The sequence below is a fragment of the Mauremys reevesii genome, linkage group 18, assembly GCF_016161935.1.
Source record: "Mauremys reevesii isolate NIE-2019 linkage group 18, ASM1616193v1, whole genome shotgun sequence".
NCBI lineage: Eukaryota > Metazoa > Chordata > Testudines > Geoemydidae > Mauremys > Mauremys reevesii.
The window spans coordinates 30223998-30242308 of NC_052640.1; the positions used below are offsets into that span (position 1 = coordinate 30223998).

The window sequence follows — 18311 nt, forward strand, 5'->3', positions numbered from 1 at the left end:
TATATTCCGTTATCATTAGCCACCACCTGAGTGTATGCATCCACTGCTGGGGAATCAGCCTATTCCCCACCACACACAGAGCTACGGGAGGTCTAGGGATATCTGTTGTGAGTCAAGGATCAGTGTGGGCTGCAACTTCTGTAGAGAGTACAGGAGCATCTGCAGAAGCTCCAATCCAACCGGGCGAGCTGTCCAACCATTTCAAAGTGGCATCTTACCTGCAAAGTCAAGTCCCTTGTCCACGTGTTTGACCCGGTAGTGAGCCCGGAGAATGAACGGGTCCTGATAAGCCTCCGAAATGCTGCAGAATGGACAGTGGGTGTGCCTCCCTTTGATACTGGCAGCACACTGCTCATCTTGGCACAGGACTGGGCTGTAGCTGTGTTCTGTTCCTTTGATGCGTACGGAAGGATGAGCCTGGAGAGACAAGAAGACATGGCATCATTACAATAACACTGCGCCGGCAGAGCGGGATCAAGAACCATCCTAGGGGGGTATGAAGCAAGAGACTTCACAGCTACTTCTGCTCCAGATTCTCCTAACAGAATCACATAGGAGCATTGGCCTCACAAGGACTCATAGCATCCCAAGCCGTCTCTGCCAGCAGGAGGTGCTGAAGGGATGCTGTAGGAGCAATGAATGTGGGAGAACAGTTCCAGCTTCTCCCAGCAGGAGGTGCTGTGGGAGCTCCCAGCTAAGCCAGTCCTAGCCTTGTGCCAGGTCTACTATTAAACAGAAGCAATGAGTTCAGCAGTCTTGTTTGCGCAGGAGAGGTAGAGAGCAGTGTGGGAGCACCTCCCCTTTGAAACCGGAGTAATCCAGACACCAAAATGGCAAGCCAAGCCCTGGCATGGGTTATTAAGAGGTTAATACATTTTTGAGGTCACCTCCTGTCGGGAGCTCTCCAGACACTAACGCTATTAAAAGAGATACAGTGTTGCATCCCTAATGAGAGGCAGGAGACGGAAGAGGGCCCTAGAATCATTAGACTGCAAGATATTGGAGACTGCAGCCGAGGAAAATGCTGCATGAGGCTCTTTGTTTCATTTCATGACCTCCACCACTCTCCCACCCCTGCTCCAACACACACACACACACACCCTCGGCAGAAAATTCTCTTGCTGCAAATCAGTTTTTTCCCAAGTCTAGGATTGCAGTGAAAAAAACCCTCCAGCCAGCATCTTCCAGGGAAGGCATGAGGCAGAGTTAGAGCGTTACTGCAGTGCTGTGATGCCTGTCCCCTCCTCTGGATACTCCGAGAGGCTGCTCAGAGCTGTGTGCCCACAAATCCAGGGCTTTACTCCTAGGCAGCCCCACACAGGCCAGATGCCCCCTGCCCCAGCGCAATCAGCCCTAAAGGAAATCAGTCACAGCAGGCTTGCAGTGGGTCAAATAAGCAACTTAGAGAATTTCAAGCTAGTACATCCCCTCTGTGCATCTCAAAGCTGCACCTTATTGGTCCAGGGTATCCTTGGCGTGAGGAATCCCTGAGGATCCTGCACCTTTACTTCTCCCAATCTCAAAAGGTTCCTGCAGCATGGCAACCCTCTCTCCTGCCAGAGAGAACTGAACACAGTTCCTTGGTACCGTTTTGGCAACAGCTAGAGGATATGGGGACACACTGCATCCGCAGATGCCTCCACAGCATGCCACCAGTCCGGTCCGCAAGAGACAGGTTCCAGAGTTTGGCAACAAAATGCTGGTGGGGAGGGAGTCCTTTCCCCTTTAAAGCTGGACTGGGACTGCTCAAGTTGTATAGTTCCATGTGAAATGTATCCATGTGTTTGTATGAAGAAACCAATACAGTGTTGTAACAAGACTTTGGCCTTCTATAGTATCTTCCATCCAAGAGTCCCAAAGTGCTTAGAAACATCAATGAATTGTGCTTCACAGCACCCCGTGTTGTTATTGCCAGATGGGGAAACCAAGCAGAGAGAGGTGAAGCGACTTGCTCAAGGTCACATGGCAAGTCAGTGGCAGAGCCGAGAACAGAAGCCAGGAGTCCTGACCTCCAGCCCATTGTTCTAGCCAGTGGACAATAATCCTCTCCAATCTATACCATCTTTAACAGCAGTGCAACAGTCTGTATTCCTATGTTCACCATTTTTACAAAACTATAATGGATTCTGTACAAAGTATGCCTTGTGAGGTATCATTTGAAAACTCATAATTTGCTGATCATTATTATCTTGGTAAAATATGTGTGCAACATTCTCTGTAAAGTTATAAGATTCCACTGTATAATATTACTGAGACATGTTCCAAGTTAGAACAGGGCTGCCCCGGAGGGGGGGCAGGCCCCGTGATCCCTGACCTGGTGGTGGTCCAGGTCTTCGGCGGTGGGGGGCCTTCAGTGCTGCCGAAGATGCGGAGTGATTGAAGGGCCCCCCGCCGCCAAAATGCCACCGAAGACCCAGACCGCCACCGGGTGAGTACAAGTGCCACAGCTCCCCCACTTTGCTCCAGGCCCCCTGAATCAGAAAAGCAGGCACAAACCAGTTCCTCGAAGACAAAAGGCAAACTGATGTCTCAGCCAGGCGACAACAAAATCAAATGGATTATCACCAGGTGAAGCAGCCATTCTTTGGCAGGAAAAAGGGTGAGAGCAAAAAATCGTTTGGCAAAGAAACAGCTGAGGTTACCACCCCCAAAGACCTGCTGTCTCCTGAACCTCAGCTAGAGATGATTTTCAAAGAGAGCTATAAGAAAGGGGAACAGATGCCCACAAATACTCCTCACTTTCTCTTTGCTCACAGCATCAACACCACCTGAAGGACAAGAAAATTAACACTGAACTGGGGGATGGGTCCTGGCTGAACGGATTCCAGCCAGTAAGACTGCTAGAGCGTGTGGTGAGAGAAACCTTTGCTTTGAATTCATTTAGCTTGTTAACTTAGACATTAATTGTTTTATCTTATATTTTCTTGTAACCAATTCTGACTTTTATGCCTCATTACCTGTAATCACTTAAAATCTCTCTTTCTGTAGTTAATAAACTTGTTTTATTGTTTTATCTAAACCAGTGTGTTTGGATTAAAGTTTTTGGGAAACTTTATTTGGGATAACAAGATTTGTGCATATTATTTTCTATTAATGAAATGGCAGACTTTATATGAGCTTGTATTGTCCAGGAGGGCCTGGGCAGTACAAGACGCACATTTCTGGGGAAATGTCTGGGACTGGGAGTTTGCTGGCTATAGCACTCCTACAGTATAGCTGGAATGATTTACATTCTGGAGGCCGTGTGTGAACAGACCAAAGTGGTGGCGCTCACAGCAAAGCAGTGTAAAAGGCATCCCAGGTTGGGGAATTGAGGAGACACAGCTGTCCGTCAGTCCAGACTGTAACCTGGGGAATGTCACAAGCAGATCTGTGACCAAATTCTTTGCTGAAAGTGGCTTCAGTGGAGATAAGACCAGGAGAAAATTCCACCTCTTGATTCCACCTCAGTCCCATCACACTGGCAATTCAGAATCCACCTGGTTCCAAATGTGGATACATGCAGTATTAACCCCTTCAACCCTGAATTCTTTGCTACGGGATGTAAAATTCACCATATATGTGGGGCACTTCGTAGTTAAGATTTGTTTCAGGCAACACTCAAATTTAGGAAAGCATTACAGGTGGTTATGTCACACCCCCGCTCACTGCTACTAAGGAAAGAGAGTCATGAGAGAGTTGGAGTGCACCAACCATTCTTTGGAGGGAGTACATCCCCGCCCCCGCCGGTTCAAGTCCTGGGGTTAGAAAATGCCATGCCGTTAGTGGTAGCGAAATGGTTTGCCCGGTGCAGCCCAAAATGCTCTGTTTATGGAAATATCGCTCAAGCTCAGATAGGATCACAGCAGATTTGTATTGCTTGTGGACTCAAACAAGCAGCAATTTCTGCTCTGCTCTTGAGGGAAGACCCAAGTACTGGCAAGCAGTATGGCAGTGTGCATTCATTCCTGAGTGAAACATTGAGGGCTATGTAAATTAGTTGCAGCCCTGGTACATTGCCAAAGAGGCTCCCACTATCACAGAGGTTGAGTATCCTGCACTACAATAACTGCACTCGTATTGATTATTAAAGCATCATCATATTCCTTAGGGGGCATTTTTCAGCCATTAGTTTTCAGCAAGTTGTGCCAGAACAAAAAGACAGTCCCTGCCTCACAGAGCTTACAATCTAAGTACAAGACAAGAGACAACTGATGGGTAGAGACTGACAGATGGGGGAGAGCCACAGAGCTCAGAGCACTTTACAAAATAGGTAACTATCATGACACTGTTACATCTGGAGAAACTGAGGCACAGAGGGGCAAAATGACTTCCTGAAGGCCACACTGAGTCAAGAGCAGAACAGGGTACAGAATCCATGTCTCCTGTCTCCCAGCCTGTTACACCATCCACTGAAGGAGGAGTTAAAAAAAATCACAAATATGCAGTGATGTTCCGGTCCCTACTAACATCAATCCGCAGCTGCAAATGTGCTGAGCAGGAGCAGCTCTCCAGTGGCTTAGAACAGTGCTCTGCTCTCCAACTGATGGACACATCCAAGGAATACCAGCTGTACCAGGCTTTCCCTGTCCCCTCGCCATCATGTCCTTGGTAAAGGATCATGTCTGGAAAATACATTGATTGAGCCTGGAACTAAGAGACACTCAACGGGGAAATACTGCAGCCTAGTACGCTGGGACCGGAGCTACTGAGTGTGGCTGTGGTACTAGTGAAAGGGTTTGATTGGCTAGCAGGAGAGGGTGGAACAGGGCCGGCTCTAGGCTCCAGCATTCCAAACATGTGCTTTGGGCAGCACTTCTCAAGGGGCGGCCTTCCAGCCCTTGGGGGGCGGCTCTTTCCAAGGGGCGGCTCTTTCCTTTTTTTTTGTTTTTGTTTTTTTCCCGCTTCGGCGGCACTCCGGGGTTTTTTGGGGTTTTTTTGCTTGGGACAGCAAAAAACCTGGAGCCGGCCCTGGGTGGAGCCTGATCCAGAGGCATGCTGAAGTCAATGTGGCTGCTCAGTACCTCTCAGGATCAAGGCATATCCACAGAATAAATAGAGGTCGGGCATTGTAAGCTTCCCTGTTACTGCTTCTCACCAAGGTGACTCTCCTTCCTCTGAAGATCCGGGTCAGGATGCATCTTCTCTCTACAGGCCATACATTTCCCTATCATGGTTTGCTAGCCCCTGATGGAGAAGCGTCATTCTGTGCTACGGTGGTTTTATAGCCCGGATCTAGGATGCTGTACAAATGTAGCACACACTGTGTAAACATGAGGGGCCCAAACAGGTTGCACAGTCGCGTACTCTGGTCAAACCAAATCAACCATATTTTAGGCCTGACTCTTCTCTCCCTTACACTGGCTTTACACTAGTTCACATCCACTGGGTTCACATGAAGTTATTTCTGATATACACCCAGGCAAGAGCAGAATCAGAACCTTTATGTTTTATTATTAAGCGGTTAGGAGACATGAGCAATATTAGCCCCTTGCATATGGACTGAAAAAAAATCCAATAAAGAAAAACATGGTGAAAGAGCCTCCTTGTAAAAAGTTTTGATGTGAAACTGATCCTGCAAAGTGCTATAAGACCCACTGAATTTAGCCTCTTGCAGGGTGTGTGTGTGTCTCTCTCTCTTAAATTATCCAGATAAGATGCGGGGTCAGAAATAATTACACAGTGGCATCAGCATTTTATTTATGTCAACTGGCCTTTGCAATAAGAACTGATCAGACAATGCAAAGCAACATAATGCAACAAATACAACACGTCCATCCATCCCCAGCAAAATCCAGCCTCAGTACGTCACGGCACAGAGGGGTATGTCTGAGTGTTATTCAATTTACCACCATTACTGGTAGCAGTTCATGTGTTGTTTCGCACCATGACTTCTTGGGTATTTTATTGCAAGAGGTAGATCCAACACGTCTGAGAATTTATCCTTTGCAGAAGGAAACCTTCCTGCCCTGAAAAACATGACAGAGAGAAATGTATGTGCCAGACAGTGTGAGACTCCCTAGTTAAAGAACTTTGCAGGATCAGTTTCACACCAAAACTTTCAATGGGCAGGCTCTTTCCCTGTGTTTTTCTTTATTGGATTTTTTTCCAGTCCATGTGCAAAGGACTAATATTGCTCATGTCTCCCGAACATTTACTAATAAAACATAAAAGTTCAGATTCTCCTCTTGCCTGGGAGTATATCAGGAATAACTCCATTTGAACCCAGTGGATGTGAACTAGTGTAAAACCAGGATAAGGGAGAGGAGAATCAGGCCTAAAATGTGGTTTGATTTTGGTGCCCTGGGACTCTGACTCCCTATAATCTCCTGCGGCTGTTAAGGAGCAGAGAAACAAGAAGCATCTGTAGGGGGAAAGTGAACTGAATGCAGTGGGAAACCAGCACATTTACTAATGGCCCCAGCGCCAGCCCTGACAAATTGGTTGTGAACCAGCAGAATAGGGATCTGTGACAGCTGTGAATCTGGACTGGGTCTCTGGCATTCCCTGATCACGGTTGTGCTGTTGTATCTTCTCAATCAGTGTTTTGACTAGGCTGTCATGTTGCATCACAAAGAATGTGTCCTGCTGCATGAAAAATACATTCTCTCAGAATGAAATGTGAGCAAGACACGAGAAGTCATTCTTCCGCTCTACTCTGCGCTGGTTAGGCCTCAACTGGAGTATTGTGTCCAGTTCTGGGCACCGCATTTCAAGAAAGATGTGGAGAAATTGGAGAGGGTCCAGAGAATAGCAACAAGAATGATTAAAGGTCTTGAGAACATGACCTCTGAAGGAAGGCTGAAAGAATTGGGTTTGTTTAGTTTGGAAAAGAGAAGACTGAGAGGGGACATGATAGCAGTTTTCAAGTATCTAAAAGGGTGTCATCAGGAGGAGGTAGAAAACTTGTTCACCTTAGCCTCTAAGGATAGAACAAGAAGCAATGGGCTTAAACTGCAGCAAGGGAGGTTTAGGTTGGACATTAGGAAAAAGTTCCTAACTGTCAGGGTGGTTAAACACTGGAATAAATTGCCTAGGGAGGTTGTGGAATCTCCATCTCTGGAGATATTTAAGAGTAGGTTAGATCAATGTCTATCAGGGATGGTCTAGACAGTATTTGGTCCTGCCATGAGGGCAGGGGCTGGACTCGATGACCTCTCGAGGTCCCTTCCAGTCCTAGAGTCTATGAAAGGCTGTGAAAAAACTGCATAGAAGCAGGCTGTAAGAACATAAGAACGGCCATACTGGGTCAGACCAAAGGTCCATCCAGCCCAGAATCCTGTCTACCGACAGTGGCCAATGCCAAGTGCCCCACAGGGAGTGAACGTAACAGGTAATGATCAAGTGATCTCTCTCCTGCCATCCATCTCCACCCTCTGACAAACAGAGGCTAGGAGCACCATTCCTTACCCATCCTGGCTAACAGTATTAATGAACTTAACCTCCATGAATTTATCCAGTTCTCTTTTAAACGCTGTTATAGTCCCAGCCTTCACAACCTCCTCAGGTAAGGAGTTCCACAAGTTGACTGTGCGCTGCGTGAAGAAGAACTTCCTTTTGTTTGTTTTAAACCTGCTGCCTATTCATTTCATTTGGTAACTCCTAGTTCTTGTATTATGGGAATAAGTAAATAACTTTTCCTTATCCACTTTCTCAACATCACTCATGATTTTATATACCTCTATCATATCCCCCCTTAGTCTCCTCTTTTCCAAGCTGAAAAGTCCTAGCCTCTTTAATCTGTCCTCATATGGGACGCGTTCCAAACCCCTAATCATTTTAGTTCCCCTTCTCTGAACCTTTTCTAGTGCCAGTATAAAGTATAAAGTATGTGCAGCATATCTGTCCTGAAAGCCTACTGTAAAATGATAATACCTCATCCTGGACCTCTGCTTAAGTGATGATTCCCAGCACATGCTCTCTCCCTGCTGCAGATCAGTAGGCATGGCCTGCTCCCTTCCTGGCAGTGGCAAACTAGCACAGACCTGCAGAAAACTTCTCCTGCATCAGCAACAATGACACCTCCCACCACCACCACCCAGTGAGATGCATGATTACTGACTGCACAGAGCTGCTTTCAGGAGGCTGAGAGGCAGCGACAACAGCTCTGCCTACAGATTGGGAGAGGGGAGAATCAATGAGAAGGCAGCTGCGGTGACCTCGGAATGAGAGCCAAGGGGGTCCCCTCAAACTTCTAATCAAAAAATGTTCAATGGCACTGTTAACCCCGTCTGCTGAGGGGCTAAATATGTGCCTGGGAAGCAGTTTGCTCCATTTCTGTCCAGTGCTTTTGAAAGGTGCTTTGGACTGACAAACCTCAGAGACTGAAGCCCTTATTCATGTATACAACAGCCAACACAAGGGACTGCCAACAGGGATTTTTTATGACATGGACATCTCTCTAGAGGGAGCTAGATTGAGATCCACCAAACTCAGTTCACCCAAGCCACAGAAAAGCCAAACTGATGGTAACAAAGTTGGTCCCAACCAACCCAAGCTGGATTTGAAATGGTGACCTGCAGAAGGAAGGCTCCATATCCTATTATGCATAGGCGCCGACTCCGTGGGTGCTCCAGGGCTGAAGCACCCACAGAAAAAAATAGGGGGTGCTCAGTACCACCAGCCCCAGCTGTTCAGTAGGGCCCCGGGACTGGTGTCGTAGGGAGCATCTGTTCACGTGCACGGAATGTCAGAGTGGGTCAGGTAGACAGGGCTTAGGGGACATGATGGGCAAACAGAATGCCACAGCGGGTTTAAAAAGCAGGTAATGCCATGCTGGTGTGCCGGCTGCATGATTATGATACAGACAGTCTCCTGCAGCATTATGGAAGTACCACTACAAACCACCGAGGCTGTCCTGTACATTTAGCGCAAGCTGCACCAGTCATATGGGCATTGGGATGGAGGTTTTCACATCAGCCTGTATATGGGGCTTGTGACAAAGGGAGTCAGCCAAGACCAAATAGGCTGATGAAGAACCATAGAACTACACAACCAATGCCTGGCTCTCTCCTCTTGGTGCATCTAACACTAGGCAGGGAACACTGGCTGACACAGGAAATTCAGCGCCTATGCCAAGATGAGATCTGAACCAAGACCTATTTCTTTGTCTCTCTCATGTGCACATATCGGTACCTTCTTGCATACAGGCCTCACACTGCCATGACAAAGCTCCCCTTTCAGATCCCAGTTAGCTGCCTGCCACACTAGCAAAGCACATCCAGTTTATCTGAGCCTCCTGTCCTGTCCCAACGTACATGGTACATCCATCAAACATCTCCCTTCCATGTTAGCAGGTCACCCAACTGAGCCACTGTTCGGACAGGCGCCTTCTTCTCCGCAGCCTCCTGGTGTTTCCTAGCTCCACTCATTGACATCTTTCTTACGATCTCACCTGAAACCATCCTTTCTCCCTTACCTGAACCTCTCCATTTTCTCCCCCACTCTGCTGTGTATTATTTATACCGGTAACTGTAGTTAGATATATAAAGAGCTTTAGGATACAGTTTGTATTAAAGATTCTTTACATTACTAGACAGAGCAGGATCTACTATTAGTGTATTTAATGGTTTCTGAGGCAGCCAGCACCATAGTGTCTAGGCTTAGTACACGCTTAAAAACAGCTTATTAATAGAGCCTGCCCACAATGGACAGCAAAGATAGATCAGTCACCTCCCCAGCACCCTCCCAGATGCTCAGTTACTACAGTGATGGGAGCCATCTAAGAACCTAAACAGACAGATTAGAGAGAAATGCCTGAGCAGAAGATCCCCTCGCACCATGCTCTGAAAGGCAAACTCTCTTGAGCACCAAAGAACAAGGAGGAGGGAATTACCCAACAGAGACCTCCACCCAAACGTCCTGCTTCCAGTCCTCAAGATCACCTCAGCTGAACTCAGTTGTAGCCACAGGACCTGATCCTGATCCCACTGAGGTAGACAGCAAACTCCCATTGACACTAATGGGAGCAGAGTGTGCTTTGCAGGGGCAAGGTCTAGCAAAAGAGTCACGGCTGCTTCAGGGTGGCTGCTTAGCAATCAACAGCCTGAGCGGTGTGCACTCTACCAAGTAGGAAACCTCCCACTGGGATGGGAAACACCCAGCAGTGTATTTGCAAAGATCAGGCTAGGTTCATGGGGCATATCTCCTTTAATCAGTTCCCTGCCATTGCAAGGGCATTGGTGCGCCTCCATCCCTCCTGTTCTCTGCTTGTGGCACACAACAGTTTAGTCTCCTCACAGCTGTGATACTTTGGTCTAATTCTGGTTGTTGGGTTTCGTGTGCAGGTGCTGGGGGGTGTTGGTGTCCTGTGATGTGCAGGAGGAGAAATGAGATGATCTGATGGTCCCTTCTGGATTTATACTCTGACTCTGTCTCTGTAACACAAAAAAGAGCAGATGCTGAATGCGCTCAGTCCCAAACTCCAGGCAGCTTTGAAAATGGACGCTGCTCTCATCCTTTGAGGAATCTGTGGTAGCCAGAAGCACAACAGGGCTGGCAAGGAACCTACCAAGAAATCTTGCCAATTATCAATTGCCACTGGCACCCTCAAGGCCTTTGGAAAGCACAGTCAGTAAGCCCAGTCCAGAGAGGAGGAGACTATGCAAGAGGAAGTCCTGGGTTCGGGAATGCAGCCTGGATGTCAGCAGCACTCACTCACAAAGCCTCATTGTGGCCTGGGCCAGTTTATCGTCTCCTGCAGAATGGTTAAAAATTCCAGTGTGGGATGCAGCAGGCACTGACCCTCTCCGTGCCTTCTACAGGCTCAGTCAGAAAGATGCTGTAACCATCCCAGCTGCACAGCCGGGGCTTAGTAATAATAGCATAGTCCACAAGATGACCTCAAAGCATTGTACAAACATGAATTAATCCTTACCGCACAACTATAAGGTTGGTAAGTAAGAACCCCATTTTGCAGATAGGGAAATTGAGGCACAGAGCAGCAAAGCTGGGAATAGAAGCCAGTTAGTCTGATTTCTGCAGAGCTGATCAATGCTGCAGGTTTCTCACAGAGCAAAAGAAAGGCCAAGTGTTTGCTGGAGCTTATAAAGAACCCTGGCACACATCCAATCAAGAAGAGTTTATACACTCTATGGGCTGAACAAGTTCAAAGAGGTTAAAAGCATTATAAAATAAAATAATAATAATAGCCTAGCTCTTATATAGTGCTTTCCATCAGTAGATCTCAAAACACTTGACAAAGAGGTGAAGTGACTTGTCCAAGACCACTGGTACGGCCAGGAATAGAACTCCAGTCTTTTGAGTCCCTGACCCAACCCCTAACCACTAGGCAACTCTGTCTTCGCCTTACTACAGTAAGTAATTCAAAGTGCTTGCTTCTGATCTCAGTGAAATGGAGTTACTCTTGATTCACCCCAGCTTGAATGAGAGGAGAATCAAGCTCTAAGTCTATATTGGCCAGTGTTTAATCAAAGTACATGTATTGTTTACAGCTAATCTGTAATGACGGCAAAAGAATAGCCTCACTATCTGAAGACACAGTAACAATCTACAATAAGTTTTCACATCTAGGTTTTTCAATACTTGCTTTGAAAGCAAAAATAATCGACTTAAAGCTTCACTTAGATATTGTTAAGTTGCAAAGGCATCTCAGTTACTTCTTCTATAAACCTTATTAGAATATTACAATTATAAACCTACCATGTCTGAAAAGCAGGAAATTCTGCACCACATTCTCCGCTGGCACTGTCATTGGATTTACGCTAGCCCAGAATCTGGCCTGCTAAGACAAGGCTAAGCGTATGGAAAAAATAAATCTTCAAAAAATCTGGAAATTCAGAGTTAAGGTTCCGCAAACCCTCTAAGTTCTGCCCCTTCCCCATGCCCCAGAACACCCTACTCTGACTCCCAAAGACTCTTAGGCCAGATTCTCTAACATATTTTGGGGCCTAACTCCAGTGGGAGTCAGGAAGCTAAATGCTTTTCTAGATCCGGGTTTTCTACCACCACATTGTACCTTTCCGTACATTCCCATTGTGAAAGACATCATATCCCCTAAGTATACAAATGACATTGACTATAAAGGCCCATCCAGCCAGCCACAGATGCTCCTCGAATGCATTGTCCCAGAATGAGCCAGACACAGTGTCTCAAGTCCTACCCCCCAAGTACAGATCAAAGACCTTCCCTCTCACCTCACCTTCCCACTAGAGTCAAAAGACTGCAATATTTTCACATTTTACCATCTACCCACAACCCCCAAACACCTACCACTTTGTACCATTCCACCATCTTCTCTAAGGAGAGTGCAAACAGAGCTATACTCATCCGATTCTCCTTCCGTTGGGCGGCTGAGAAACAACTACCTCATACAGCCACTATGGCCTCGACTGTACACATCTCTACCTAACATCTCCACAGGGTAGCAATCAACTTCCACAGATTCACACCTTTCATAGTCTGACCTGAATAACACCCACCAGAGAACCTCACCCAATGATTTCTGCATAAAGCCCATAACTCCTGTTTGAGCGACAACATGGCTTTTAAAAAGTCATCCAGATTTGACCGAAAGACTTCAAGTGATGGAGAATCCACAACATCCCTATGTAAGTTGTTCCAGTGGTTAACTACTCTCAGTGTTAAACACTTGTACTTTATCTGATATCTAATGCTAGCTGCAGACAACAGAGCACTGCACCTTATTCTCCAAAACAGGGTCTTGGCCTTCCCAGTTCCACACAAAGAGGAGCTCATGAGAATTCCAAAGGTACCTGCAATACCTAGCACAGCTGACCATCTATGCCAGGGGGCTGCAAGGTCTGGTAAGGAATGGGGAGGAGTTAAGGTGGTTTGTGAAAGCATAATCTAAATTTCCAGGCTTCTAAACAGCTTGGTGCTCTTTTCTTCCCCACAAATGTAATCTTGATTTACAATTTGTTGTCTTTCGAGTGCTTGTTCCTTTTGAGAGCAACAGCCTTCTAATAAGGTCTTCAGCAGAAGTAATTGAGACATCTTTACCACCTTAACTGGGTCTTTGTGTCTGGGAATAATTCCTTCCAAGATTTTAAGAAGCTCCTTTTTTCACTGCAGGGGAAGGGGAAGAGGAAAAGATTCAGAAATAACCCACTGGTCTTAAATCTACAGACTCCAAAGAAAGGATAGGAGTAACCAAACCAAATACCTCCCCTCATCAAACCGCCCCTGAACACAAGGAAGGAGGAAAAAATATACTAAGGATCAAAGCCTAATAATGGTGTATTCTGACCCTCACCACAGCGAGACATCATGGCAAGGGTGCTCAAAGTGCAGCTGTTGCAATGAAAGAAAACATGCCAGTCACGATGCCACAGTAAAGCTATGCTAAGCAGGAAGATATGGGGCTGGAGGAAGGGGAGCTAAACATAAACATATATGGAGATATACCTATCTCCTAGAACTGGAAGGGACCCTGAAAGGTCATCGAGTCCAGCCGCTTCACTAGCAGGACCAAGTACTGATTTGCCCTAGATCCCTAAGTGGCCCCCTCAAGGATTGAACTCACAACCCTGGGTTTAGCAGGCCAATGCTCAAACCACTGAGTCCCCACTGTAAAAGTACAGGGCTGAAATAACTGTTACAGTCATTTTTATGGGGCACTGATCACCTTGGTGCTACAGCAAAGCAGTCTGGAATGAGCCTTAAAATGTGGTTCTGCCAGGAAAAGTGACTTCTCAATCAACAGATCTACTTTCTGTATCAGTCACATTTGCTGCTTGTACTGCTTTTTACTGCTCTTATCCCTGCAGACCCAGCACAGAGAGCTGAGAGGGAGCTGGAATCTATTCCTCCTTGGGCACCATCTACAGAACTGTTTATTAAGTTCCAATCAGTGACACCTGTGCAAACAAAGTGATGGCCATGGAGGTTGCACAGGTGTAAACTGAGGGCAAAATTCTTCCTGCAGAATTATTATTGCTGGTGATTGTATATGAGAAGGAAAGAGCCCAGCAGGAGTTTGCAGAGCTGACATTTAAAAATAAGAGGCCTGATTCTCCTCTCAAATTGGCTTCAGTCCAGTCATTCCTGATTTACATTGGTGTAAGAACAGAATTTGGCCTGATATTTTTTTACATGTGAACTAAGCAAATCTGATCTGTTTTTTTCTGAATGAAAGAAACCAGGCATGTGACCGGGAGATTTTGCATTATTCTCTTGAACCTATGAACAACAAACACATGCTGCAGTATGATGTGACTTAAACTGGGAGCCCGGACTTCAGCTAATAGTCTTCAGGAACTTTCAGCAAGTAAAGAACTTTAGAATCATTTATATCTTCCTGGTATTGTTGCTGAAAAAGAATGGAAAGCAACAGGCTAATTAGATTTGCCAGCCCTGTTACCACTGATGAGAGCCACTGCTTAGATAGATGCCCAAGGGGAAGAAGAGAAGGACCGAAGATAAAGGAACATGAGACTTGCCTATTCATGCTTCCTTCCTGGATTTTGTTTCCTTTTCCTCTCTTGAGTGTCTGTCTTTTTCCTCAGATTAACTGCTGTAAGGATGCTAAATGGCTTGAACGAGGAAGGGCTACTCTGCATTAACTAGAAAGGGTATTGACAATATGCAAGGCACTGTGTGCTCTGCAACAAGCTGGACCTAAATTTTGCAGGTAGGATCCTGTATTTGTAGCAGCTTCATCTGAATTTAAAACTTGAGGTTTTAAATACATTAATGACAATGAATAATCCAATCAATGCACTAGTCCACACATTTGCAGTTTCTGATGAGCTGCAGAAATTTGTACTGACAACCCATGACTACATAATTGTGACACTCTGTATCTCGAGGGAACACCAGCACCCTTGTAAAACAATTGTGTGGTATCCAATGCAGTTTGTCATGCCAGGTGTCTTCGGAAGGCTCATGATGCACTTAGCATTGTTGCTATAATGATGTTATAGGTTGTAATTTCATGTATATAGTTATGAGGCTGAAAATTTGTCTTCATGGCTTAAAATAAGCCCAGGCAAAAACTCTCCAAGAGCAGAGTTCACACCTCATCAGGGCATGTATGGGACAAACCCATCCCAGCCTCACAGAAACAAAGGACACTGGCCTAGGCAGTAACAAAAGGATCTGTTGGACTCTCCAGTGAGTCACCCCCTTCCTTTGGCCAGTGTAGGACTGCAATGAGGTAATGCTCACCTGACTCTGAAGGGGTGGGGGGGGGGGGGGAGTCAAGAGGAAAGAACATGATAAAAGGGAGAGATGTTTACCAAGCTCTTCCTCTCTCTTCCATCTACATCTACAGACACTACACCAAGCAACTGAAGCGCTGATCAAAGGGGAGAGCCTGACTGAAGGGCAACCAGCCAGCTTGTGGTGAGAAACATCTAAGTTCGTAAGGACACTGAAAGTATTAAGATGAGCATAGAATGCGTTTTGCTTTTATTTCATTTGACCAAATCTGACTTACTACGCTTTGACGTATAATCACTTAAAATCTCTTTATAGTTCATAAATCTGTTTGTTTATTCTACCTGAAGCCGTGCGCTTGGTTTGAAGCACGTCAGAGACTCCCCTTCAGATAACAAGCTCGGTGCATATCAATTTCTTTGTTAAATTGATGAATTCATATAAGTTTGCAGCGTCCAGTGGGCATAACTGGACACCCCAAGACAGAAGTTCCTAGGGTTGTGTCTGGTACCTGAGATATTGGCTAGTGTCATTTGGTTGCACAATTTAAGAAGCAGCTTACAGGCCAGAGGCTGTGCATGAACAGCCCAGGAGTGGGGTTCTTACAGCAGAGCAGGGTAAGGCTGGCTCCCGGAGTCAAGGATTGGAGTGACCTAGCAGATCAGCGGTCAAGATAACAAGAGAGGGGAACGTCACAATCATAGAACTGGCAGAAGTGAGGCTGGAGTACTTTGATGAGGCTATTCGGAATTCTAATACCTGCGAAGGAGTGGGAGGCAGCTTGGGACTGTGGGATAAGCACATTAGCTGATGTTTCTGCAAAAATATTAGCAGTGAAATAGTTAACAATTTTGCCATTTATGTTGCTATTGTTATATTTCAGAATCAATATCACAGTGAGATGAATGGGGGTAGCTCACATCTGTCAAAGCTCTTAGAATCATAGAATGATAGAAGATTAGGGTTGGAAGAGACCTCAGGAGGTCATCCAGTCCAACCCCCTGCTGAAAGCAGGACCAATCCCCAACTAAATCATCCCAGCCAGGGCTTTGTCAAGCCTGACCTTAAAAACCACTAAGGATGGAGAAGCAGCAAAGAGTCCTGTGGCACCTTATAGACTAACAGACGTTTTGCAGCATGAGCTTTCGTGGGTGAATACCCACTTCTTCAGATGCAAGCAGTGGAAATTTCCAGGGGCAGGTGATAATAAGGATGGAGAGTCCACTACCTCCCTAGGGAACCCATTCCAAATTCTGCAGCTGTGGAATCGTAGGCCCTTGAAAATACGTTATGATTAAACACAATGCACAATCGTTCTATTCCTTTCAATTGAAAGGGTTGAGTGGGGGGAGAGCAGCACAGGTATCTGTCATTTTCAAGCCCTATTTTTATAAACGTGACCAACAAAAGGGGGAAAATGGGATATGTACCTCATTTTTTGCTTTTATAAATGTTTAAAGAAAGCTTGAAAGGAGTTTCTGTACACATTTCTTGTTCTGCTTATTTTTTAGAAAATCCAAATATCTTAAGTATCTTAAGTATCTTATACCTTAAAAATATCAAGACTATCAAGTTTCATCTTCATTGATTTTGCTAAAGGACTCCATGGATGACTCAGAATATCTCAGTCTGAATAAAAATCCCTTCCTCTTCCACTTCCTTTCATATCTATGTTGTCATAAATCTGCTAGTCCTCCACTTATCCATAAAGTTCCCTGACAAGGCCTGAATTTCTAAGGTAAAAACAAGCCAGGGGAAAAAAAACTTTTTTTCTGGGGGGAAAAAATCTTCCATGCCTTCTTTAAAAGAAAAAAGGGGGAACGCAGTATTTTTTTCCTTTAGAAACCCCCTTTACTATGAGCTGTGGCCACAAGAGACTGCAGCTCCCAGCACATGTTGCTACAAGTGGTCTTTCATCAGGAGACAGGCACTATACAAAAACCTGATATTGACCGATGCTCCCTCTCAATCTGGACAGCCTCCTCAGGTCAAAATAAGAGCACTGCATACTGGGACCAGTAGTCTCCATCCGTCACACCTCCACATTAGAGATGACAAGCAACTGCAATTTGTTTCACTTCATGCACATTTGTGGTGGCTCTTGGAAAATTGTGGGCACAGCTTTTTCTATGGCAGGGCATGCACATACACCCCTCTGTGTGTGCATCTCCAGCAAGGTTACTAAAAGACACACACAAAATGAGAATTACTATTGAATAAATGCAAGGAAATAAGCTTCAGCTATTAAATTAATACTACAAACATTTCTAAGAAGCTCTGTTGCTGCTGCTGAGTCCCTTTGGCCTGATTACAGCTGAAATTGTTTCGCCAGATCCTCAGGTTGTGACTAAGCAGTACCTGGTTTGCATGCATGCTATTTTTCTGTATGCTGCAGTTCATCTGTTGCTTGGTTTTCTTTTTGCCATCAGTGGCATTTTGAATAACTCCCTCATTAAATAACACTCCCATGAAGCCCACATTTTATGTACTTTGAACGTCCCCTCTCAAATTTGCATTTAGGCACTCGGATACTGCAGTGAGGAGGGCTGCTCAACTACCAGATAGGTAGATTCCATTTCCCAGTTTCTCATTAAGTCCTTAGGCCTTTGCAACTTTTATCCTTCCTAAGCAAAGCACGTGAACCTAAAGAGTGATTCTAAGGTTATTCCATGCATGAGACCGTATGTGTGTGTGTGAGAGAGAAATCAGAGGCTTGACCATGATTGAATCTGTGGGGTCTCAAAGGCCCTTTCAGTCCAGGCATTACTGGATAGGTTGTTGGGGGTGGAAACAGGACTCTGGGGTTTGTGCACGAGGGGCTGGGCTCTAGAACTGTGGGGGGAGATATGAGCTCCACTCTGCCTTGTGGACTGCCAGTGCCTCACAATACAGAGAGGTTACAAAACACTGAACTGCAAGTGCTGTATTTCTTGCCTCCATAGGACAGTGAGCATGAGTCCCACAAAGGATGGCTCTGCAGGAGCCCCAGTGGTTCTAGGTAGAGGAGGACAGCAAGAGCTCAGTTGGTTACAGAAACACAAGCTATGGAGGGAGATCCATGCCCCACCAGCTAGATGATTTGTTGGGATTGCCCATACTAATCCCCTCTCCTTAGAGCCCCATGATGCACAGTGACTCTGGAGACTGCCACAGACATGCTCCAGGAAGCAGGCGCAGGGAGTCATGTCCACAGC

The 18311-nt window shown here is 45.8% G+C and overlaps 1 protein-coding gene across 9 annotated transcripts in view; it reads right to left on the reverse strand.

Moving 5' to 3' along the window:
- LOC120386494 overlaps positions 1 to 18311 on the reverse strand; it is a 62756-nt gene that overhangs the window by 43705 nt on the left and 740 nt on the right. For 3 of the 9 annotated variants that reach the window (XM_039505888.1, XM_039505889.1, XM_039505897.1), the window contains exons 2-3: positions 17060 to 17298; positions 219 to 417 (exon numbers count right to left, since the gene is read on the reverse strand). In XM_039505888.1, the coding sequence (XP_039361822.1) occupies positions 219 to 417; positions 17060 to 17146 (286 nt within the window). In that variant the 5' untranslated portion in view covers positions 17147 to 17298. The other 6 variants (XM_039505894.1, XM_039505891.1, XM_039505895.1 and 3 more) reach the window with 4 other exon arrangements.